The sequence below is a fragment of the Pipistrellus hanaki genome (assembly GCF_964339955.1).
Source record: "Pipistrellus hanaki genome assembly, chromosome: 16".
In the NCBI taxonomy this organism is placed as follows: domain Eukaryota; kingdom Metazoa; phylum Chordata; class Mammalia; order Chiroptera; family Vespertilionidae; genus Pipistrellus; species Pipistrellus hanaki.
The window spans coordinates 37,701,803-37,727,618 of NC_140518.1; the positions used below are offsets into that span (position 1 = coordinate 37,701,803).

General features: G+C 43.2%; 1 protein-coding gene across 1 annotated transcript; it reads right to left on the reverse strand.

Moving 5' to 3' along the window:
* Window positions 1-10,587: 10,587 nt before the first annotated feature.
* LOC311611261 (polyunsaturated fatty acid lipoxygenase ALOX12-like) lies at window positions 10,588-23,842 on the reverse strand (the record flags this gene model as incomplete). The annotated part of the gene is given in 15 exon segments (XM_084863284.1): window positions 10,588-10,876; window positions 11,004-11,174; window positions 11,279-11,379; window positions 14,482-14,603; window positions 15,330-15,499; window positions 15,730-15,816; window positions 18,949-19,158; window positions 19,783-19,926; window positions 20,469-20,629; window positions 20,872-20,975; window positions 21,065-21,187; window positions 21,291-21,325; window positions 21,329-21,372; window positions 23,136-23,337; window positions 23,708-23,842. Coding segments are annotated over 15 exon segments (1,989 nt in total). The 3' UTR covers window positions 10,588-10,696.
* Between the last annotated feature and the right edge of the window lie 1,974 nt (window positions 23,843-25,816).

Genomic DNA, 25,816 nt, shown 5'->3' on the forward strand with positions numbered 1-25,816 from the left:
TCTCTGAAATCAATAAAAAAAATATATATTTTAAAAAAAAGTCAATATAAAAAATGAATGAGTGTGAATGTGGTCTAATAAAACTTTATTCATAGTTTGTGAAATGTAAACTTCAGGTGTCACAAAATATTCTTCTTTTGGTTTACAACATGTAAAAATACAAAAACCTGGCCTGAGGCACTGACACTACTTGCAAACATCCAGAGGATGCTCTCAGGGGTGAGTGGAAAGATTTATTGTAGAAATGAACTACCTCAACAAATTCTTCTTTCTCAGGAGCTAGACTTCATGTTTGGTGGCCAACTTAAAAATTCCTGATTCTGTTCCTTTGCAACTTTCCCTCCATCTCTACTTCTCCTATTCAGACACCTACAATGGAATAAAAAAGATGCTCCTAGAGCAGACTAAAATCTTTTTGCTTACTTCCCCAAAGAGTCTCAAACCAAAGAGACATGAAATGTCATTTTCCCAGTCCCTTTAGTACACTGGAGTCACTACATGTGATCCAGGTTCTATGTTTTCTTTCACCACCCTTTTTAGAACAATATGCACAAAATAAATGGAAAAGTACCACAAAATTATGCTGTTTGTCTAGTTCCAGAGTCTTGGGTTCAAAATGACCCCTTTCAATTATGCTTTGATCACTGTCTTCACTAGACTGGGTACAAGCTCAGAACAGAACTGTGTTCTTCAAACATGCATTTCCCTGAATGATTATTACAAACCAGTCTCTTGCCAGGGAAGCATACAAACTTTTTCTTTGGAGTGAATGACTTACTCATATTCTTAAAATCATGTCCCCTACCATATTCAAAGGGCCTAAAATCCACTCCCTTAGTTTACAGCAGGGAAGCAAAGTGACTTTTTGTGCACTATTTCTTTCTCCAGTGCATTTAGCAGGACCACGCACCTTCACATCCTATTCAGAGTCTACTTTCCCTAGACTTTTCCCAACAGCCCATATCTTTCCTGGATTTGGCGTCCAAAACCACTTAGTATTCCATGTTTGGTAACAAAATGTTACTTAATTATTCCCAATGCCAAGAACGCTCTGCAATTTTATTCATTTTTTCATTTTAGTATTTTAATTCAATTTTCTATAATAATAAAAGCATAATATGAAAATCAACCAAACAGCAGAATGACCATCCAGAAAACCACACTATGACATGCACTGGCGCCAGACCAGCCAAGGTGGCTGTGATGCAACAGGTCGGGGGGCCCGCCATTGCCCCATGAGGCCCACAGAGGGAGGCTCAGGCCACTGGCCAGTGGGACAATTAATGGGGGTGGATCCATGATCACCCAAAGAGGGAGGCCCAGGTCATCAACCGTTGGTACTGCAGATGGGCAGGGCTTCCCTCTGAGGAGCAATTGATCTCAAGGCTCCTGGACTGCGAAAGGGTGTCGGCCAACCAAAATCATTTCACTTAAAATCAGTACTAGGACAGAGATCACTATTATCACCTCCATTATTCTCCATTCTTGGGGAGAATCCAATTAGGACCATAAGAAAGGAAAAGAAGTACAGTTCACCTAGAACCATGGTCGACCAACTGCAGCTCATGAGCCACACGTGGCTCTTTGGCCCCTTGAGTGTGGCTCTTTCACAAAATACCATGGCCTGGGTGAGTCTACTTTGAAGAAGTGGTGTTAGGGGAGGCCAAGATGGCGGCCTAGGTAAACACACCTAAACTGCTGCCGTGCACAACAATTTCAAAACTACAACTAAAAGACAAAACATCTATCACCCAGAACCACGGGAAAGCTGGCTGAAAGGAACCTCTACAACTAGACTAAGAGAGAAGAGCATTCAGGGCACAGCAAGGAAAAACTGAGGTACAGGGGCGCACACGCGATATGGGCAGGCGGTGGATCCCGGCTGGCAGAGGACGTAGCTTTCTTCAACCCAAAGAGAGACAATCTCACAATCTATCTGAAATCCAGTTTCTGGGAAGAAGCTAGACTGTCTGCCATCAGGTCGGAAAATGAGGGTGGCTTGCTTGCAGAGCTGCTCGCAAGAATAATTGTTTGCTGTGCAGGAAGCGGGGTGGGAGGGAGGTAGGAAAGACATGGTCAGAGAGGCAGAGACGCCTGACAAGCAGCCATTGCTGTAGGCCATGCCCCAGCCCTGAGACTCCTCCCTGAGACTCTGCCCCGCACAATCTACAAACACACCAAAGCTCCAAGCAGCATCTTTTGCATATGAATGGCCTTCTCTAGTGCAGTGTAACCTAGCAAACTTGAAACCTGGTGCAGAAAGCTCCAAAGCCTCCAAACTCCAAGCAGGGAGGAGAGGACTGTGATTCTCGCTGTAGCTCTTGCAGGGTGGCTTCAGACAGTAGCTATATTGGAGATCCAGAAGCCAGTGTTCCTAGTGGTCAGTTTCTACTCCTCACACCCATAAGTGACACATTCGGGAGACTGACTCAGTGAGCACCAAAGCCCCACTAAAACAAAGCATGTCTCCAGCGCAGCAGTTCTTCCTTTTTAGACACAGTGGGTCCTCACAGCCAATTTGCCTGGAGGTCAATTCCTCCCAGTGGACTAACAGCAATCAAGGCTTAATTATACCAAGACTTTGCACTCAACCCACAAAGGAGTGTACCAAGAGCGACCATTTCAGGAGATTGGGAAAGCTGAGCTACTGGACCCTATAAGTCACTAAACACACAAAGCCACTCCATCAACACAGGGAGGCAGCCAAAATGAGGAAACACAGAAGCATATCACGAATGGGAGAGATGGAGGAAAGTAAACTACTGGATGACACAGAGTTCAGAACCACATTTATAAGGTTACTCAAGAATCTTTTAAAAAACCTTTGAGAAACTTGATGAGACTTCCAAGAAGCTTAGTGAGACCTTCAAGGACCTTAATGAGAATACAAAAAAAAATGGAAAAGGACCAATCAGAAATTAAGTATACACTGTCTGAAATAAAGAATATACAGAAACTCAACTGTAGCAACATACCCCAAGAGTCAAACCAAAAATCTGGAATATGAGGAAGCAAAAAGCATACAACCAGAGAAGCAGAAAGAAAGAAGAATCCAAAAGTGTGAGGATAGCATAAGGAGCCTCTGGCTTTAAGTGTACCAACATTCGGATTTTTGGGATGTTAGAAGAAGAGAGAGAGAGCAGGATATTGAAGGCCTATTGGAAGAAATAATGACAGAAAACTTTCCCTACCTGGTGAAAGAAATAGACTTACAAGTTCAGGAAGTGCATAGAACCCCAAACAAGAGGAATCCAAAGAGGACCACACCAAGACACATCATAATTAAAATGCCAAGGGCAAAAGACAAAGAGAGAATCTTGAAAGCAGCAAGAGAAAAACAGTTAGTTACCTATAAGGGAGTACCCATATGACTGTCAGCTGATTTCTCAACAGAAACTATGTAGGCCAGAAGGGAGTGGCAAGAAATATTTAAAGTGATGAACAGCAAGAACCTACAACCAAGATTACTCTACCCAGAAAAGCTATCATTCAGAATTGAAGGTCAGATAAAGAGCTTCACAGACAAGAAAAAGTTAAAGGAGTTCATCACCATCAAACCAGGATTACATGAAATGTTGAAGGGCATTCTTTAAGAAGAGGAAGAAGGAAAAAAAGGTGAAGGTAAAAAGTATGAACAACAAAAAGACATCAAATACATACCTACCAACAAGTGAATCTAAAAATCAAGTGAATAAAAAATCTGAAGAACAAAATGGACTGGTGGATATAATAGAATCAGGGGCATAGAAAGGGAGTGCATTAACAATTCTCAGGGTCTGAGGGGTATGGGAAAAGATTGGACAAAAATCTTACACCTATGGATGAGGACAGTGGCAGGGGGTAAGGACATGGGGTGGGGAATCAGGTGGATGGGAGCTATGTGGGGAGAGGGGGAAAGAGGAACACCTGTAATAATCTGAACAATAAAGATTTATTATAAAAAAAAAAAAGAAGTGGCATTAGAAGTTTAAAAATTTGGCTCTCAAAAGAAATTTCAATCGTTGTACTGTTGATCTTTGGCTCTGTTGACTAATGAGTTTGCCAACCACTGACCTAGAACAACAGAGGTTAGGGGCACCAATCTCATCACAGTTGTCTCCCCAAAACTTAACTACCAAGAGCCTACTGTTGACCAGAAGTCCATAACATAAACAATCAATTAACACACATTAGTACATTATATACTATATCATTACAATGAATAAGAGAAAGAAATGTTAAGAAAAGTATAAGGAAGAGAAAATACATTTTGGCACTGCATTTATTTATTTTAAAGAAATTCATATACAGGTGAACCCCCATGCATTTCAAGCCCATGTTGTTCAGGGGTCCCATGTAGTTAAGTTTAGAGAAACAACAAAAGAATCATCACTTGCAAATATAATAATGTTACTAGAAAGTTCAAGAGACAAAGATATAAGAACTAATAAGAGATAGGATACAAAATACTCAAAACTAAACACTAAGATACTAAATAAACAGTTTAAAGCATAATTTTTCTTTTAGTTAGCAATAATCAGCTAAAAATTAAAATAGAAAATGACTCCATGTTGTTACTAACACATTATGAAATAAGAGTAAATTTAATAAGACAGAAACAAGTCATCTGTAGAGAAATATATATCATTCTTTTGAAAGATATTTAAAAAAGAAATTAATGAATAGAGAAACCTTCATTTCTGGATGGAAAGAATTCATTTGTGGAGACACTGTCCCATAGACATGAAAAGCATGGGCCCTGGTGTCACACCATTTGAGCTAAAATCCAAATAGAGTGTATTGCCAGCAATAAAAGATGGAGATGTATTCATTCCCCTTACTTTTCAACCAGGTTGCAAAATGGCAAGATACAAAATCAACCCACAAAAGTCAGTTGTATTTTTGTACATTAGCAAGCAATAATACAAAGGAAATTAACAACTCCATTAGAATAGCATCAAAAATATAAGAAATAGTTTGTAGGGATAAATTTAACCAAGGGGCAAAAGATTTATATAATTAAAGCTACAAAACATCAATGAACAAAATTAAAGAAGACCTAAATAAATGGGAAAATACCCTGTATTCATTAATTGGAAAACTTACTATTTTAAAGATGACTACTACCCAAAGCAATGTACAGATTCAATGCAATTCTATCAAAATCCTAAGGACTTTTTTGTGGAAATAGAAAACCCATCCTCATATTTACATGGAATTTCAAGGGACATAAAATGGGAAAAACATCTTTTTTTATATATAAATCTTTATTATTCATATTATTACAGATGTTCCTCTTTCCCCCCTCCCCCTCCATTGCTCCCCTCCACCAGGTACCCACCCCGCCCTCTGCCCTTTCCCCACCCCTCATTGTCCTCATCCATAGGTGCACAGTTTATGTTCAGTCTCTCCCCACATTCCCCTATCCCCTTTTCCCCGAGAATCGACAGTTCACTCCCCTTCCATACCTCTTATTCTATTATATTCCACAGTTAATATTGTTCATCAGATTTTTTTTTTTTTTTTGGTTTTTAGATTCACTTGTTGATAGTTACGTATTTGTTGTTCATAGTTTTTATCTTTATTTACTTTCTCTTCCAAAAGAACCCCCTTCAGCAATTCATATAATTCTGGTTTGGTGGTGATGAACTCCTTTAGCTTTTTTTTTCATTGGTGAAGCTCTTTATCTGGCCTTTGATTCTGAGTGATAGCTTTGCTGGATAGATTATCTTTGGCTGGAGGTTCTTACTATTCATCACCTTGAATATTTCTTGCCATTCCCATCTGGCCTGCATGGTTTCTGTTGAGAGATCAGCTGACAATCGTATAGGTGCTCCTTTATAAGTAACTACCTGCTTTGCTCTTGCTGCTTTTAATATTCTCTCTCTGTCTTTTGCTCTTGGAATTTTAATTATGATTTGTCTTGGTGTGGTCTTCTTTGGATTCCTTTTGTTTGGAGTTCTGTGAACTTCCTGGACTTGTAAGTCTAATTCTTTCACCAGGTGGGGGAAGTTTTCTGTCACTCTTTCAGTATGTTTTCGATATCTTGCTCTCTCTCATCTTCTGGGACCCCCATAATTCTGATGTTGGTTCGTTTGAAATTGTCCCAGAGGTTTCTTACATTATCTTCAATTTCTGGATTCTCTTGCCTTATTGCTTCTGCAGAGGAGTGTCTTCTGGCTCTTTATGTTCCAAATCTTTGACTTTATTCTTGCAATCTTCCATTCTGTTTTTAGGACTCTGTATAATATTTTTTATTTCAGACAATGTATTCTTTATTTCTTGTTGATCCCTTATTATTTCTTGTTGATTCCTTATTATTTCCAGTTGATCCCTTATTGTTTCTAGTTGATCCCTTTTCATATCCTCATAGGTGTCATTTATTTTATCAGCCTTTTCTAGGAGATTCTTGAACAACCTTATAAGTGTGGTTTTGAACTCTATATCCAGTCACTTTTTGTCCTCCATTTCTTTCGTTTGTGATCTATTTCCTTGTCTTGGCATTTTCGCAACTTCCCTGAGTTGGTAGCCTTAAAAGTCTCTGTGTTCTGCCTGGATGAGGCACAGTTTCAGGGTGGAGCCTACAGCTTTGGTTTCTGTCAGCCATGCCCTATGCAGCTCCTGAGTCTCCGTATTCCTCAGGGTTCTTCAGCACTCGTTGCAAGCACCTCTGAGAGAAAGGTGCCCTCAAGTCTAGTCTCTCCCCAATAAGCCCGGAACTGGGTTCAGTTCAGTTGGAAGTGGGATTGGAAGTGGGGTTCAGAGCAGTCTGGAGCTTTTGTCTCCTTCCTGCCAGGGCAATCCCGTGGCACAGCCAACCGTCCCTTCTCTGCATGCAATGGGCGCACCTCCAGGGACTCTGCCTTTCACCGTTCCCCTGGGTTTCAACCTTACAGCCCAGTCTCCCTCTGTTTGAGCCTAGGTCCCCGAGGTCTGGCCTAGAACTGGGGTTCAGAGCAGTCAGAACTGGGGCTCAGCAAAGTCTGGAGCTTTTGTCTCCTTCCCCCTAGGATAATCTGGCAGCAGAGTCAACAGTCCATCTTCTGTGCGCAATGTGCACGCCTCCAGGGGCTTTGCCTTTCGCCGCTCCCCTGGGATTCCGCCTCACAGCCCAGGCTCCCTTTGTTTGAGAGTGGGTCCCCAGGGTCTGGCCTAGAACTGGGGTTAAGCACTGTCAGGTCTGGGGTTGAGCACAATCCGGAGCTTTTATCTCCTTCCCGCTAGAGAACGCCAGCCAGGCACTCAGCCTCCCCCTCCTCTCCGGCTCCGTCCTCTCCACGCACCGCGTGTCTCCATACCTTAGGCTTTTACAGCTCCTCTGATTTTCCTTCTGGTTTTCTCTTTCCTTCTTGTTGTAGAATTTCCAGTCAGTCAAATTTCCTGTAGTTCTGGGTAATGTCCATTTTATATTTTAGTTGTATTTTATTGAAATTGTTGTGTGTGGCTGCGATTAGGTGTTTACCTGTGCAGACATCTTGGATCTCCCGGGCAAAACATCTTAAAAAACAAAGGTAGAAGACTCACACTTTCCCATTTCAAAATTTCCTATAAAACTATAGTGATTAAACGAGTGTGTTACTGGCATGAGGATAGGCATAGACCAATGGAACAGAATAAGGAGCTCAGAAATAAATCCTCGTGTATATAGTCAATTGATTTTTTTTGAAAATTTAGACACAAATGAATACTTATTCATTTTTTAACTGTATTTTTGTTGTCAACACTAAATAGAGGTTCCCATTCCCCACTCTTTGATTTTTTTAACAAGGATTCCAGGACCATTCAATGGGTAAAGGACAGTTCTTTCCACAAATGAACATGATGAGGACACTGGATATACACATACCAAAAAATAAAGATGAAACTTTACATAACACAATATAAAAAATTAACTCTCCTCTCCAGGGAGCTTTTGGTGAGTTCCAGGACCTGGTAGATATCCAGCGCTTCGCCCAGGGCAATCCCCTATCTCCTTTCCATCCTGGGTGGGGTTGGAGGGGGTTTTACAGTCCATGGTCCCTTCCTTCATGAGACACCAGTTAATGTTGATGGCACTGAAAAAGGTGACTGACTGGGGCAGGTGGTGGAGACCCAGTCTGTAGGCAAATATGCACCTGGTCAGCTCTGCTCTGGTGAAGCTCATCTGGTGCTCGGGGGCTCACCCTCAAGCTTTCAGCTGTGCTTTCCCAGTAGCAAGCCCTGTCCAGAAGGATCTCCTGTCACAGAAGGTGCAGCTGACTTCAAAGGGTTCAGAACCAAGAAGCCAACATTACTGCAGGGTGTTGGACAAGGGGGTAGTGTTGCTTGTGGGTAAACAGAAAGCAGAAGCCCCAAAGTGCACATTAACTCAGGCATTTCGTTTCTTTTCTCCTTTTCTTCTTGGCTGGTGCTTTGTTCTGTGCCCCGTGCTCTGATTGGTGTCCTAGAAGAAGTAACACTTCGAGTGACCACCCTGCTCAGAGACCCAGAAATAAACACATCTTTTCTCTACTTAAAAAAAAAAAAAATTAGCTCTACTTATCAACAAAACAGAAAATAAGTGCTGACAAGGATGTGGAGAAACTGAAATCCCTGGCACTGATGTAGGAAACATAAAATAGTGCAGCCACAGTGGAAAACAGTGTGATGAATCCTCAAATAATTAAAAATTGAATTAGCATATGATCCAGTAACTCCACTGCTGGTATGTAGCCAAAAGGGTTCAAAGCAGGGACTCATCTGTCATTTATACACTTATATTCACCGGGACATTACTGACAATGGCCAAAAGGTAAAAGCAACCCAGTGCCCATCGGTAGCTGAATGGATAAACAAAATGTGACATATACATACAATAGAATATTATTCAGCCTTAAAAAGGAAGCAAATTCAGATACATGGTATAACATGGCTTAACTTGAGGATATTTGGTTTAAGAAAAATCAGCCAGTCGCAGAGAATAATGCATGTTTCCATTTATATGAGGTACCTAGAGTATCTTTGGGAGCAAAAATTAATATAAGACACTGTCTTATTTTCAGGGAAATAGGGTATCTCTTTTTTCAGTGTCCTGTAGTTTTCCATGTATAGGTCTTTTATCTCCTTAGTTTATTCCTAGGTATCTTAATTTTTTTTGGTGTGATGGTAAATTGGATTGCTTTTTTAGTCTTTCTGTAAGTTCACTATTGGTGTATAGAAATGCCAGATTTCTTGGCGCTAATATCCTGCTACATTGCCGCATTCATTTATTAAGTCTATTAGTTTTTTGATGGAGTCTTTCAGGTTTTTTATGTATAATATCATGTCATCTGCAAATAAGGTAGTGTTATTTCTTATTTTTCAATTTGGATGCCTTTTATTTCTTCTAGTCTAATTGCAATGGCTAATACTTCTAGTTCTATGTCAAACGGGTAGTGAGAGTGAGCATCCCTGTCTTGTTCCTGTTCTTAGGGGAAATGTTTTTAGTTTTTGCCCATGAGTATGATGTTAGCTGTGGGTTTATCATATATAGTTTTTATTATGTTGAGGTATGATTCTTCTCTTTCCACCTTGTTGAGAGTGGAACCTCTTTGTGGAAGTTGGATAGCCGATTTCGGTCTGATCCCCGAAGGCCAGGCTGAGGGACCCCACCAGTGCACAAATCCATGCACTGGGCCTCTAGTATCCTATATAATAAAAGCCTAATATGCAAATTCTTCAACTGGGAGTTCAACCACTTACTATGACATGTGCTGACCACCAGGGGCAGAATGGAACATGGTGGGCTGCAGCTGCTGGGACCATAGGGGACAGTCAGGTTCCTTATGGGTTCTTACAGGTGCCTGCCTATGAGGCTGACCAGGAGAGGACATGCTGCCCACCCGGTTTCAGCGTGGTGCTGCTGGGCAGCCCAGAGGCCCATGGGCCTCGGCTTGTGGCATCCAGCAATGCTCACCGTATCTCTGCGTGGGGACTCAGGTGGGGGTAGAGGGTGAGTGGGGCCCGGGGACCCAGGTGCTACTCAGGGCCCAGAGGTCAGCTGGGGCCTGCCCTTCCATGTCAGACGTTTGTGCTTCAATCACTGGCCAGGCCTAGGGACTGCACCTATGCATGAATTTCATGCACCAGGCCTTTAGGAAGCCAGAAGCCCAAGGAAAGCTAAAGTACCTCAAAAGAACAAATTGGATGAATATGTCAGTAAAAGGCAGACTATGTTAAGTATAAAGCTGTGGTAATTATGTTAGTGTGGTATAAATACTGGAAAGCTAAGAACTAATTCATTCATAGATGGCAACTTAATCTATGTCAGCATTATAGATGATTAGGGAGGATGGGCTTTTCAATGAACAGTGCTGTGATAACTGATATCCAGATTAGAAAAAAGGAATGGAATTAACTTCTGTCTCCCAAAGTATTAAAAATTAGATACACCATTAAAAATAACTTTAAATCACTTATATCAATGATAATGTAATGTCATTATATAATTTATTGACAAATGGAGAAGGCAAAATATCCATAGGAAAGAAAATGAGTAGCTATTTGATTTCTCTAAGGGAGTTGGTTTCAAGGTAAAGATCATTCTCTTAAGGAAACTGGAAGTAAGGACAATGCCTCATGCAGGTGAGGTATATGGTGGGGAACTCAAGAGGAGAAAAACAGAACCATAGCAACTCAGACCCATGAAAACAGTAAAAATCAAGGGGAAATGTTAAGCATGGTGGGGGCCTCAAGTATTTGAACGGTGACCAATTTGGGTTCAGATAGTGACACTACTTTCTATGCGGCTGGGCTTCAGGTATTCATAGGGAAGGTCTAGCTGCTCATTCCGGGCCACAATTTCCTTTTCCAGTTTGTCCAGATCAGCCTGGAACTGGCTTAAAACAGCCTTGGGCTCAGGACCTGAGAAATACTCTTCTTTGTGATGCCCCAGTGGTACCTGAAGCAGAAAGAAAGGATCAATTATCTTCTAGTACCAAGAAAAAGGAACCAAAACTCCAGTCCCTCACCCTTAAGTCTCTTTGTCAGCCATCAGTCTCCTCAGAACTCCAGAGGTCCCTTCTCACCATATCTAGCGAAGACCGGCTAACGAGCCATGTGGCTAACATTTGAAGACTGGTCTGCCAGACATTAGGTAGTGAGCCCATCACTGTGTCCATTGTGATATCTTCCTTGGTGGTGGGTGGGGGCATCCGCATTGAGCTTGGGGCATTAGGGACCCAGGCATACCAGTCGAACTGGAAGAAGAATAATCTGGAGTCACTTAGAAACTCTGATTCAGGAACTTAGACCCCAGCTCTGTTCCTCAAGTATCCTCAAGCTTTCTCTCAGAGACCCATACCTGGCCTGTGTTGATTGCTGCATGCTGGGCAGAGCATGTGAAGATGCACATGGTAAGGAAATGACAGAGCTGAGCCCGAGACTGGAAGGACACAGGGAAACCTAGAGTAAAGAGCAAAGCTTAGACACTGCAGTTCCAAAGGAGATAAGGAAATAAACGCTGATAGCGTGTCATGTCCGTGTGTGTGTGTGTGTGTGTGAATATATATATGTCATGAACTACTATGTACCAGACACTATACAGGCACTGGGAATATGTTGGTGGACAAAACAGACTGTAGTAGTGAAGAATGATAATAAACAGAACAACTAAGTAAAATTATACACAGTGTGTGAGATAGTGATAAGAATATAAGTAAGGCAGGGAAGGAGATATGCGATGTAAAGGGGATAGCTAATAATTTAGTCAAGAGACCAGTCCTTGCTTTGCTGCTGACTAACTCATTACCTTGGACTGACTGCTTAGCTTCTCTGAGCTTCTGTTTATTTTACTATGAAAATAGAGATGATAATAGTTACCTTATAAAGGGACAGTTCATGCAAAGCCCCTCAGTCCATTGTAGGTATGTTTGTTTATAAGGTAGAGAGTGGGCAGAGCCGAGAAGCTGGTTGGTCAACTATCCAGTGTTCAAAAAGTGGTTAAAAGCAACAGGAGAGAGGTAGACACCCAAAATAAAATGATACAGGAGAGTGACAGGCTCCACACAAAGGAGGATATCCATGTGGCTACTAAACCTAGGACAAGTTCCTCGGTTCTATCAGTCACTGGGAGAATACAACTTAAACTCAAATGTGAAAACATAACATATTCACAATGTGACCAAAGCATTTTTTCAAATATTTGACTATACCTCATACTTTGTGGAGGATGAGTAAATGTATATAAGCATACTGGAAAACTGTCAGAAACCACTAAAGCAGAACATACACATATCCTATGATCATCAATTTCACTTCTAGATACAACCCAACAGAACTGTACACATGACATTGTTCACAGCAGAAATGACATTAATAGCCTCGAAATGGAAACAAACCAAATGCCCATCAATGGGAGAAAGGAAAAAACTAAAGTCCACCATATTCACAAAATGGAATAATATACAATGAGAACAGTGAACTACATGCCACATTTCACGGCAGCATGGGTAAATTTCAAACAATTTGGAGACATTAGTGAGTGCATGTTTTTGTGTGAAGTTCAAACAGGTAAAACTAACCTGTGCAGTATGAAGTGGTTACCTTTGGATAGGTAAGGACTGGAATAGCACAAGGGGCTTTCTGGGGAGCTAGCAATGTTTTGTTTTGTGTTTGTTTTTTTTTTTTTTTGTAATTTGTGCTAATTACACAGGTATGTCACCTTAATAAAAGTTCAAGTTGTAGCCTATGATTTATAACATTAGCTTTTCTCTAGGTTTATGTTATTTTAATAAAATTTCCAACCTCCCCCAACACGATTAAGAATATGAGGTTGCTCTCCTAATTTCTGGAAAACATTTCAGGTATCTGGGCTATGATGCAGAAAAAAAGAGAAGTCATGGACTCATTTTGGAACTGGAACACCATCCAATCCACTCAATTTACAGTTGAGATGCTGATCAGGGTGTTTAAGGACCTGCTCACATATTACACTTGCTGACCGTATTCAGGAGGTAATTTTTTGGAGTGGGGCATAGGATCACAATAATTTTATATTGTTTGTTTTACACGTTTCAACCTAGTCACATTCATTATTTCAATTGGGACAAGAAATACATTCATTTCAGTGAAAGGATATTAAAAGCCAATGAGATTAAATAGCTTTCTCAAGCAGAGGTCGGGGAAGAGAAAATCTTTTCTTTTTAATATATATTATTGATTTTGTACAGAGAGAGAGAGAGAGAGAGAGAGAGAGAGAGAGAGTTAGAAAAATCAATGATAGAGAGTCATCAATCAGCTGCCTCTTGCACAACCCCCACTGAGGATATGCCTGCAACCAAGGTACATGCCCTTGACCAGAATCGAACCTGGGACCCTTCAGTCTGAAAGCCGACACTCTATCCATTGAGCCAAACCAGTATTGGCGGAAGAGAAAATCTTAATACACTGTCTTTAATGAGGGTGATGAGCGAAGGATGGCACAAAGAAACCGTGAAAATTGCTGGAGACACAGTGTGGGTGCAAGAGGTTAAAGCACACATTCGAATAAGTTTTACAAGTGCTCTGATGTGGGTATTTCATGGGGAGAAGCACAAAAGAGAGAATGAGAAGGGTGTTTTGGATCAGGTGGAGCCTGACTGCCAGAAATGAGACATACTACAGAGGTTTTGGTCGTGAAGGATTTTGGAGGTGTTCTTGGATGAATGGGGAAGGTATAGCCCCAGATGCTTTGAGATAGGACTCCAATCCATGGTAGGCGAGTGGTTTATGATGTGTGCATCCTCTGGGCCTGGTTATAAGTAACAGATCTTAGCTGTTGGTGACAGTTATTGCCCATAGGGAGTGTAAAGCATTCAAGGTATTGGTGTGAAGACTGAAGGGGGAAGGAGCTAAAGGATGATTCAAAACAGTCCCCTCTGGCCTATGTGTACGAGAGAGAGAAATATGAACCTAGGAAGAGCTCAATAAAGGCTATTTCTTAGCCTTTTATCAATATAAAATGGGGCAGGGGAACTACAGGTGGTTAGTTCACTGGTGAGGAGTACACTTTTTTTAAAAAAACTTCAGTCCCAAGGATCATGACACTGAGTTTGAGTTTAAGTCAAATATATACAGTACTGAGACTACATCTAGAAATGGCCCTGCACTTGGCAGGCGTGTAGGATGTCTGGATCCTGTGTGAGTGCTGGACAGTATTAAGAAGGAGGAAAAGGGAGGGAAAGCTAGGGTAGGATTTCATGGGCCCCCCATTTCTATCCTTAATAAAGAAAACAGACAATAATTAGAAGAGCCTGGCAGGGCCTGGGCAGATCCCTTACTGACTATGGTTCTGGCCTATTAGTCCTTTTGGCAGATTAGGGGCCTCTATGAAAAGGAGGGGGAGGCCAATTCTTGGGTTTCTAGAATTGTCCTGAGACTTAGGAAGTGGAAATGGGAATAAGATGCTCCATGTGTGGGGGGACAGGGGCTGATGAGGGGTTGGGGTCATGGTCCCAGAAAGGCAAGGCTGAAAAGGGCCTCTGGTCAGAGGGTCTAGGAGCTCCCTTCTCTGGGGAGGGATCTTACCTCGGCCCTGGGCCTGGCACAGCCCCACCTCAGTGATCTCCCGACACCAGGCCTGCAGCTCAGGGTCCCCTCTCACGACGTCATCCCCGTGGTAGAAGAGGTGGACGATCCCCTCCACGTACCTGCCCAGAGGAGAAGGGAGCTGAGCTCCTTGAGAGGAGAAGGCTCTAGTCTCTGGCTGCTACTCCTTTTCTGTGTTGTCTATCCAGCTGATTCTCACTGCACCTGAGGACAGATCTGATAAGACTTTCCTTTTGGGGCACCCTGAAGGTCTTTCTACACGCTAGTTTAGAAAGGAAATGTGGGATGTTAGTTTTAAGAATTCTGCCTGGCCAGTGTGCCTCAGTGGTTGTGTGTGGACCTATGAACCAGGAGGTCACAGTTCAATTCCCAGTTGGGGCACGTGTCTGGGTTGCTGGCTAGATCCTTAACAGGTGGCAGCTAATCAGTGATTCTCATTATTGATGATTCTGTAACTTTCTCCCTCTCCCTCTCTGAAATCAATATAAATAAATATATAATAGCATTGCAGACACATGGTTCATAGTCACTCTTCATAACAAAATGATCTACCCTCTTTAACTTTAGTATAGATGTCTGATTCCACCAGATCCCATAGTTTCACTCAACCACACAAATCTACTTACTTACACTGTTTATTTCAACCTTCCCATCCTCAGACCTTACCCACCATCTCTTCACTGTTCCTAATCTCTTCTCAATTGACTCCTTTGCTTCTCCTTTCTGGACTTTCTTCTTTCATATTCCTTTGGCCTCATGGTGATCTTAGGTTAAAGCCCCATTCTCACTGTTCCCAATGACCTTTTATTTCTCCAACTCTCACCCACCGAGCAATGATCTCCCAGAGCCGTAAAGCATCATGGGCATAGAGGGCACTTGGGATTCCCAGCAGGCCCCGGTCAGCCAGATCGTCAGGAGGACAGAGGGAGCGGTAGGTCAGCTTAGCCATGGCCCGACGGAGCACCTGTATATGGCCCCCTCCACCTGTGCTCCATCCCTGTGACAACAGAAATGAGAGGACTTAAGGGGACAAACAGAACTAGAAAACATGGCATAGTATGTAAAGTGGTCAGATGTGGCCTTTTCAGATTCAATGACATTGGTATAGGGACAAGGCTCCTGGGTTAAAGGGTCAGGACAGTCACACAGCGGGGCCTGGAATGTTGAAAGTGACAGGAAGTCATACAGACTTGGGTGATTGGGTGGTCCCACAATCCACCTCCTTACCTTATCAAATAAGCCTCCTTCTGAGATGAGTTCATTCCGTGCCCGGGTGTTGATGTCCATGGTGTAGCGGGTGTGTGGGATCAGGAGCTGGATGGAGAAGGGTGGAGGGGTGGTTTATGGACAACAAGCGTAGATCCTTCCTTATTAGTATGGGGCACTCAGCATGTGGCTTTCTATCCCTCTTCTCTTGATGCTTTCCTACCTGCTGGTGCCTTTGCCAGGTAGTCTCCTCCCTCTCTGATCTCTTAGTCTCATATTCTCCCATTGCTCTGTGAGTTGAGCTTTGGAGTCTGATTGACCTGGACTTTAATATACACTTCACCACTTACTTTGATACTTGACCAAGATAATAAACCCTCTAAACACCCATCTCTTTATTTCTTTACAGGGGATGGCAATAGGGTCGCATCGCAGGCGCTGTGGTGATGCTTATGTGTATAACATATGAGAGTGTTCAGTACACTGCCTAGCACACAGATGTCCTTGAATAGTAGCTGTTATCATTATTATTAGTCCCACCCTGTGTCATTTGAGAATCAATCCTTTATCTTTGGATTTTTCAAAATAATTTTTCTATCTTATACATCTTTATAGTTTATTTTTTTTTTTAAGTGTGAGACAGCCTTGCATCGTTAGATGACATAATTTTTAAAATATATTTTATTGATTTTTTTACAGAGAGGAAGAGAGAGGGATAGATAGTTAGAAACATCAGCTGCCTCCAGCACACCCTCCACTGGGGATGTGCCCACAACCAAGGTAGATGCCCTTGACAGGAATCAAACCTGGGACCTTTCAGTCCACAGGCCGACGCTCTTTCCAAACCATTTTCCAAACTGAGCCAAACCGTTTCGGCCACATCCTTACAGTTTAAACTAGCCTTTCTATTAATTTTCAAAGTTGCTCCTCCAACCTTAGTTATTTTACTCTTGCATTTTTAAAATTTCAGGGTTGGGTTGGGCAGGGTACTTTCAGTCAGAATTAAAGGAATCTTATTGATCTACCATCTTTAACAGCAGAGGGGCTATTGTCAAATCTCCTTCCACCCCCAATTAGGTTTAAACTAGCCTTTCTATTAATTTTCAAAGTTGCTCCTCCAACCTTTAGTTATTTTACTCTTGCATTTTTAAAATTTCAGGGTTGGGTTGGGCAGGGTACTTTCAGTCAGAATTAAAGGAATCTTATTGATCTACCATCTTTAACAGCAGAGGGGCTATTGTCAAATCTCCTTCCACCCCCAATTAGGCACTGTTAGTTAGGGCTCTCTCTCCTGCTTTTCCTTTGCCTTGAAAAAAGGCCATCTGATCCTCATGTGCATTTCCTTTTGTCTTAGACATTTTTTTCTTCATCCAGTGATGGGGGATTTATGCAATATTGTTATTTATGTGAGCTGGTGATGCTGCAGAGAGGGAAGGACCCAGTTGATACCATTGGTACCAACATAGCAAAGCAACTCACATTGGTCTAATACCCTTGAAAGACCACTAAAGATGCTGAGGGTCATAGGACACCCCAAGTCCACATGAGGAGGGAAGAAACCAGAAGACAAAGAACTAATCATAATAGCAAAAACTATTATTTTTTTGTCACATTTAGCCTATGTAATGCTGTCAATCACCTCCATGATGATGCATCTATTATTGCCATTTAGAGATGAGGACCCTGAACGCACATCTGGTAAGAACTGAGGCCAGGATTCAGAATGCAAACACCAGCAGTCTGAATGCACAGCCTTTATGAAGGGGGAAGGCCTAGCCCTCCTGGTGGCCTGATAACAACTCACGTGTTTGCTGTGGGATGAAATTGTTATGGAGAGGGGAGACAGCTATAGAGGGGGCTGTGGAAGGGGGGGGGTTTTGAAATGTAAAAGTTGGTTCAATCATCAAGATAGAGAGCAAATGGTGATGAAAAAGCATCATAAAGTCAATTAACTCCAACATCAAGGAATTCTGTTAAGGGCTATTTTGTCTATGTTATCCCCGGCCAAAGGGGTCATTGCTACCAATGGATAGGTTTGGAGATGAAGGTTGGGACTCCTGGAAGAAACACAATTCAGATGTTCTACCCAGCATGCATACACATATCTTGCCACCACTTCCAACTCCATGTACCTAAAACCGAACATATCATCTTTGACTTCAAAATGAGCTTCTGCTGACTGTATTGTTTCTGACAATTGTTCTGGTTCATAAGCTTGTACCTTTCTTGCTCCTGCTGTTAGTGTCATCAAGATTTCACAAATGTTTTGTAGGCTAGCAACAGGCTATTTTTGTTGCCTTCTGGTTAGTAATAGATACTAGGCTCATTACTGTGTATAATTACAATGTTTCTGGATCAGTACAACTATCTACAGGGTAGTCTAGTGGTTGCAGCAGCCCATACTCCTGAGCTTTCTCTCCAATCTTGCCCTCAGTAATGCTGCAACTACTATTTCCTCTCATCACAAAGTCTTTGCATTTTCCTTTCCATTGCTCTAACGACCACGTCATGCACCTCTCATTGGGCAGGTTAAATAAGCCTTTGGGCGGGTCTTTTATTCCTTTGAGCTTCTACTTAATGAATCCTAAGCTGTGGTGTTGATTGTTTTCTGTTTTGATTTCAACTTTATATCCAGATTCTGTTCCATGGTTGCTCTTATTTAAAAAAAAAAAAAAAGTTAAATTCTTTATAGTTTAAAGAATTATGTAAGTCTCCTTTCCCCCACCCTGCATTGATCTCTCCCCAGCTGATTGGTTATTTTCCATGTGTACCGTTTGTCTTGCCAGTTAAATGCTAACTCTGTGAAGCAGAGCAATACTTTTTATTTATGTAATTACATTTCTGCTCTACAGCAGACTCTGCTGGAGAATATCAGAGCTGCCTTGCAATAAGTGCTGAATATTTGCTAAGTAATTTGACTTAATAGATGGTATCTCTGTATTATTTCTTCAAACTGCATAAGAACCTATGAATATCTCAAAATAAAATAATTTAAACTTTAGAAATACAGCCACAAGTTGCAAAGTCCTGACACGATAATTGCCTCTTGTCTGTTTACAAATCACAAATATTTTTTTTATTACAACAATGCAGATACTCATTCAATTAGAAAAAGCTTGGTTAACTTCTTCCCAAACAGGTGGCTTATGCTTTTTAAATCCTAGAGAATTGTTGTGTTGTTTCCTTCCTCTGGGATGTGAGGGAGATGGGACAAGGAGGGCAAAGGATGAGAGGATGTACCTTAAAGACAGGGTGCAGTCCTGGGAGGCACCTCATGGTGGCCACAGCGATGACCTCACCCAGCAGATGAGTGCTCAGCAAGTGATACTGGAGCTCATGCAGTTGGGAATCTGAACTTCGGACCCACATCTTTCCCAGGAGCCAGGCAAGGGGAGGATCTGAGGGCAGGAACAGTGGTGGGGTGGGGCAGCTGGGGCTGGGAGGCTGGATCTGAAATCAAGAGGAGCTAAGCATTCATTGGCTTCTTCCTATGTTAGAAGACACGCTTATTATTCTGGGGAAACACTGGTGACTGATTGTTGTCTCCCAGGGATTACAATATAGTTGGAAGAATGAAGGCCCTTCCGTTCATCCTCTCAAGTGCTATGGGGAAGTGTCAGTGCCATGATGCTCTGGTTCAAAGCAGGAGGAATTGGAAAGAGGTGTCTAGTATGACTGAGGGAAACTTGATGAAGGTGTGAGTTAGGATGGTAGAATCAGAAGGAGAAGGTGGACATGTGAGATAAATAACAGTTCCTATGAACTGATTGATGAGAACAGTTAAGTGTGAAAACACATTACAACCAAGGGAGAAAATATGTCTAAGAAAGAAGGGATATTCCACAGAATCATAGGTGGAAAAAGATAGTCTTATGGTGAGAACTAACAGCATTCTGACTCTCAAAAAAGTAATTCCAGGTGAGTAGTGAGTAGGCTGTAAGGTAGAAAGGAGATATTGGATACAAGGATAGATATCACTGAATGATGCAGGGGTGGGTGACAGAGCCTGCTGTCTTTGTCCGCTGTCTTTGAACATAGAGCAGCGTTGGGCAGAGGTTTCTGAGGACACCTCACCTGGATAACCATGGGTAGCAGCTTCCCACTGGGCTCCATCTTCAGCATGACAAGGGGGACAGCCAGGTACTGCTTCTCTCCTTGGATCATGTTGGCTGGAATTCCATCCAGTAGGATGAAGTCAGCTTCAAACAGGGAACCATTCTAAGGAAAGAGGAATGAATCCAGAGTTAGAGTTGAAAGCACACATCCACAGGTCCAAGGCAAAGGGGAAGAAATGTAAAGACATAACTCTCTTGTCATTATCCCCTATCAGTATCTGAGTCCTATTGTAGTTGCAGAACTGAAGGAAGCACCAGAGCATCAAGTTCAAGTTCTCTTATTTTACAGGGAGGGCTAAGACCCCCATGGAAGGAAGCTTCCCTAGAGACATGCAACTTGTCTGTGTCAGAGGCAGTTTTAGGACTAAATATGCCCATTGATTCTGTCCCACAGGTATGCCCAGCTCTCCCCTTGTCAGGCTGCCTAAGCTCCTTTCTCCACCATCTCCGAATGGTCAGCTTTATTGGCAGAATCCAGCTTCGATGCTTTCTCTACATTTTCACCTCTGCCAGGTTTTCCCAGCAGAGGACTCTACACCCAGGGATAGTGGGTTACCACAGCCTCTCTTTCCAGACTCAACTTTGGTTCCTCCCCTTCACCACCTCACAGACAGGGAGAAGACAATCAGGGGCTGGAGGCTGCACCTGGAGTTCTTTCTCCAGCTGGGCCTGAAGCTCCTCCATCCCTGAGGGCAGCACCAGCCTGGAGGGCAGAGAGGTGGAGCGTCTCAGCAGCATGGGGTTGGTGCCATTGAGGAACTGGTAGCCAAAAAGCTCATCTTCCTGCCAGCGCTGGTGAACCTTCTCTGTGTGGTCAGGAGGAAGATAGTCACCATAACCTGATGTTCCTCTCCTTCAGACTCTACTAATCGAGGATTTAGTCACATGACTCCTCCATACCCAGCCCACATGTTTTCATTTATGAGGCCTTTGTGAGATCCCCAGCTCTCAAGTTATTTTGGCAAGAAGTTTGGAGACTATGCAATGTGACACATACCTCATTAATAGGGTCATCAAGGGGTTATGGGGACCTGGACAAACAACTGACCAGTCAGGGCAGTCTTTTGTCCCCAGAAGATCTGGTCAAAATCTTCCAGGCGTTTCCAGGGGCTTGGGAGGGTGTAAACATATTTGAGGACCATCTCCATAATCCTAGAGCAGACATCAAGGATGAAACCATCAATTTACCAAATCCTGTTTCTGGATCCACCAGCCCTACTCCACTCTGACCATTTCCTCACCCTGTAATCACTGTCCATTCATAGTGAAGCCTCTTCTGCTCATGGAATCGCATATTTGAAGGCAGATCATCTATAGTGTCTGCAGCAATTGTCATGGGTAACCCTTCCTTCCAGGTGGCCCAGCTAAGATATGGGGACAAAGGTTAATGGAGGGGGTAGAAGTCATTGATGGAGGAAGTTGTCAGGGAAGGGGGTACAGCTGGGAGGTTTCTAATAGGGTGGTTACCAGTAGATTTTCTGTCTTTCCTCCAGTTCCTTTTCTCAATGCTTCTGGAAGACATCCAAGGTATTGTTTCCTGCCAGGCGGGCTGAGGAGACAACAAAGCAATTCTCCTCAATGGTTTCTTCAATCTCATGATATGCCCTGACTCCTTCCAGTGTTCTGTTTATTTTTATTTTTAAATTGTTGACAGTATTATAGATATCCCTCAATTATTCCCTCCATTCTATCCCCCTCTCTACCCTCACCTTACTTGAGGCCTTCACCACACTATTGGCTGTATCCATAGTTATGCATGTATGTATATAAGTTCTTTTGTTCTAATCTTTTCCCATCTCCCTTCACTCAACACCCCACCTCTGAGTATGTCAGTCTGCTCCATGCTTCTATATCTCTGGATCGATTTTGTTCATCAGTTTATTGTGTTCATTAGATTCCACTTATAAGTGAGATCATGTGATACTTGTCTTTCTCCAACTGAGTTATTTCACTCAGAAAAATATTCTTTAGGTCTATCCATGCTGTTGTTTGGGTAAGAAATCCTTCTTGTTTATAGCTACAAACTATTCCATTGTGTAAATATACCACAGCTTCTTTATCCACTCATCTAATGATGGACACTTGATCTGTTTCCAGATCTTAGGCATTATAAATAATGTTGTAATGAACATAGGGGTGCATATATTCTTTCTGATTGGTGTGTAGGGCTTCTTAGGATATATTTCTGGAAGTGGGATCATAGTCTCCTATTTCTTAACTGTATGGCATCATATTCTTTTGATTTTTTTCTCTCTGGCTCTGCTTAGTCCCCTAGTCATTCATCTTTTCTCACTCCCTTTTCTTAATTTCACCAATCTTCAATCTCATATTTTTCCTGAAAGGAAAATCCCATTTTTTGGTCACCCTATTGTAAACCTTAACTAAAATTTTCCTATCCACTGCTTTTCTTCATCACAAGGGCTATAAATTTCTTAATCAGCTGAAAAATCCATACTTATCTGACATTACTCCATATTCCTTTGTTAATTTCTCCTGTCCTGGTCCTTCCCTGTCCACACCTTAAGCTGTTCTCCAAAATGACGTATTTCAAGTTAGGCACACTTACATCCTCTGACCTCAACCTACTTCCACAGTCACCTGTTCTATGTGTGCCAAACCCAATAGTGGATCCACATTGCTATTTTATCTGACTTCATCTCACCTGTCCTAGACTGCACATAGTTCATAGTTGGTCACCTGTCTTAATCTTGCCCTCATTTTACATATTCTTACTTGTGCTCAAAGATATTTAGTTTAAGCTTCCATTCTTACCTGTCATTTTCCTAAATTGTCTCTCATACTTATTTCCTAAGGTAGCCGATTCTCTCTTTGCTGTCCTCATTCATTTCCACCCTAGTCAGAGTGCTTCCTGCTCTCACAGTTTTCTTTCATGAAAACATGGAACTCAACTCTTCACAAACCAGCTCTCCACATCATATCATTTATTTGCTCCCCTTCTCTGCCTCCTCTGTGGGATCATATGTCCCTGCCCTAACTTGTTCCCAGTCACATGGAGATCTCCTTTCCCCTTTACTTTGGCTCTTCTGTTTCCCAGCACTGCTGCACCTCCCTCTAACTCTGCTCACCTTTTGGGAGGTGGGATCTACACATCCATTATTTCCTTGTCCAGTCCCACTTCCAGCCTTTGTAACTCTATGTATAACTTTTCCCTATTTCCTGTCTTGGCCAACTTTAACCTGCTGAGCATACAGTATTTCAACTCCTAGGGCCTTCTATAGTACTACCCTCTGCCTCCCCTCACCTCCAGTACTCCCTGAGTCCCACACCCACTTCCCTGAGGTGCCCCCTCACCAGTGCCCTCGGGCAGGGTCAGCAGGCCCTCGCCCTGCACCCAGCGGTAGCAGGGGAAGGCGGCCTCCTCCAAGGCTCCCGGGCCCTGCACGGTGATGCGGTCACAGAACCAGGCGTCGTCCACCAGGGAGTGGTGTTTGCGCAACTTCACGAACTGCAGTGGCCCCAAGTCCTGGGGAATGTCCTGCTCAAACTCCTCCACCTGTGGGGACCAGAACCTGGTAGACCTGGAACTCGGGGTGAGGCCTGAGTGTTTTTTATTGAGGACTGAGCATCATCACCTACCCTGTCCATAAACTGAGCTTTCACTGCGCCTAAGCTCTTGGAGATCCTTCCCTTTGACCATTGATCCCAGAGTGATACTGGCCTGGGATCACTTAGGGAAATAGTGGAGGATGAGAGGACCACAGTCTCAGACAGGGAGAGACAGGTTGAGCCCAGCTGGGTTCTGGCTCTGAACCTATAACCCACCCAGATGCTGGCGTCCCTTCTCACTGGAAGTTCCAGCATGAATGCCCATCACTGGCTCCTAGCCTCTAGCGTCCTGCCCGCCCTCATGCATTGAGCCCCACCTGGCCCCGCGCTGGCCTCAGCTGCAGCTCCAGCTCCGCCTCCTCGCGCTCCCCCACCAGCCATAGCTGCACGCGGTTGAATGACCCAGAGAAGGGCCAGGCCCCGGTGGCCACGCGGATGCGGTAGCGGCCCATGGCAGCAGGTGGGCTCTCCTGGGTGGCAGAGGTTCCGTTACTGGTACCAAAGATTCCGCGGCCAGGCTTTCTCCTGCTGCCTCAGCACAAGTCCAGGGCTTAATAAAGCCGGACTCCGAGTGCCAGCCCACTGCAGGACTGGGCCCCACCCCAGACACACCAGAACCTGGGATTAGCCCAGAGGGTGGGGGAAAGCAACTGCTCCTCTGAGCAAAGTGCTGAGAAGTAAGGCCAGGAGGAAGATGAGGCACTGAGCCTGGGTGGGGCAAGAGAGGGAGAGGGGGAGGGAGAATACACCCTGGGCCCTCATGTCCCCTTCTCTCTATTTCCGGGGCAGATTTACAACTGATAGCATTTTCTGAAGGGGCCCTATTCTTGCTGGCAGTGCCTGATGTCCTTGGACGATTGTACCCACTTTCTCGTCACCTACTTGCTAAAGGAGCATTGATATTATCATTGTGGGCCATAGAAGGCCCTTCTTCTCCTTTTAAAAAAATATTTTTTTAATTTATTTATTTATTTATTTATTTTTGTTAATCCTCTCTTGAGGATATTTTTTCCAATGATTTCTAGAGAGAGTGGAAGGGAGAGAGAGAGACATATATAGAGAGAAATATCTATGTGAGAGGAACACATTGATTGGTTGCCTCCCACAGGCACCCGGACTGGGACTTGGATAGAGTCTGCGATAGAGATAGGTGCCCTTGATGGGAATTGAACCAGGGACCCTTCAGTCTGAGCGCTGATGCTCTATCCACTGAGCAAAACTGGCTAGGGTTAAATATGTTTTCTATTGATTTCAGAGAGAGGGAGGGAGAGGGAGAGAGAGAGATAGGAGAGAGAAAGAAACATCCGAAATGAGAGAGAATCATCCATCAGCTGTCTCCTGAATGCCCTCACTGGGGATTGAGCCTGTAGACCTGGCATGTGCCCTGATGGGAATCAAAAGGTGACTTCCTGCCCTAACTAACTGGTTTGACTCAGTGGATAGAGCATTGGCCTGCGGACTTAAAGGTCCCAGGTTCGATTCTGATCAAGGGCATGTACCGTGGTTGTGGGCACATTCTCAGTAGGAGGTGTGCAGGAGGCAGCTGATCAATGTTTCTCTCTCATCGATGTTTCTAACTCTCTCACCCTCTCTCTTCCTCTCTGTAAAAAATCACATATATTACTCAGACCAAAATCAATAGTTCATATTCATATCAGTTCCTTATGCCCTCCCATGTTCCATGAGTGTGTTGCAGGTGGGACTAGGTGAGTGACAGCATATAGAGTAGGCTGCATTTTAGGGGAGGACCACTGAGTTTGGGGAACTCACCACCTTTGTGGTAAGCAGATCCAAGTCCATTCTCTGTGTACAGGAACATGACCTCACACTCAGGGTTGCTCACTGCGGAAACAACCTTGATAAATTTCTGAAGTAATGAGATCTCAGGGCTTTGCATTTCTGACATACCCAGTAGAAAGACAAAGGGCATTCAGGGTCCATGGCAGATCACCCATCCCAATAGAATGACATGCTTTATCTGCTTAACTCCTTCCAAAAGCTTCATAATGAATATAAAATAAAACGTAAGTTCCTAACCAAGGTGTGGTTGCCATAGTTAAACCTACTCTTCATTTAATGAAGAGGAAATACATAGAAAAAGGAAGTACATAAATGCGGCCAGAAGAAAGTTCTGTACCCATTAAGATGGCAAACCCATGAGTTTTGATAAAGCATGCCTTATAACTTTCTGTGAATCCAGGACTATAGCAGCGAGGCTATTATCCTAGGCTCTTTGCCCTGTGGGGGGTCTTCACTCTACACAAGTCCTGTGACCACTGAACTTCTGGCACACCTCCACCAGGAAAAGGGCTCAACATGGAACCACAGTTACTTCACTCCCCTGGACCTCTAAGCTGATGTTCACTATGTCCCTTAAACCTCATACTTGCAGACTCAGTAATAGCCTGACCCTTCAGTAAATTCCA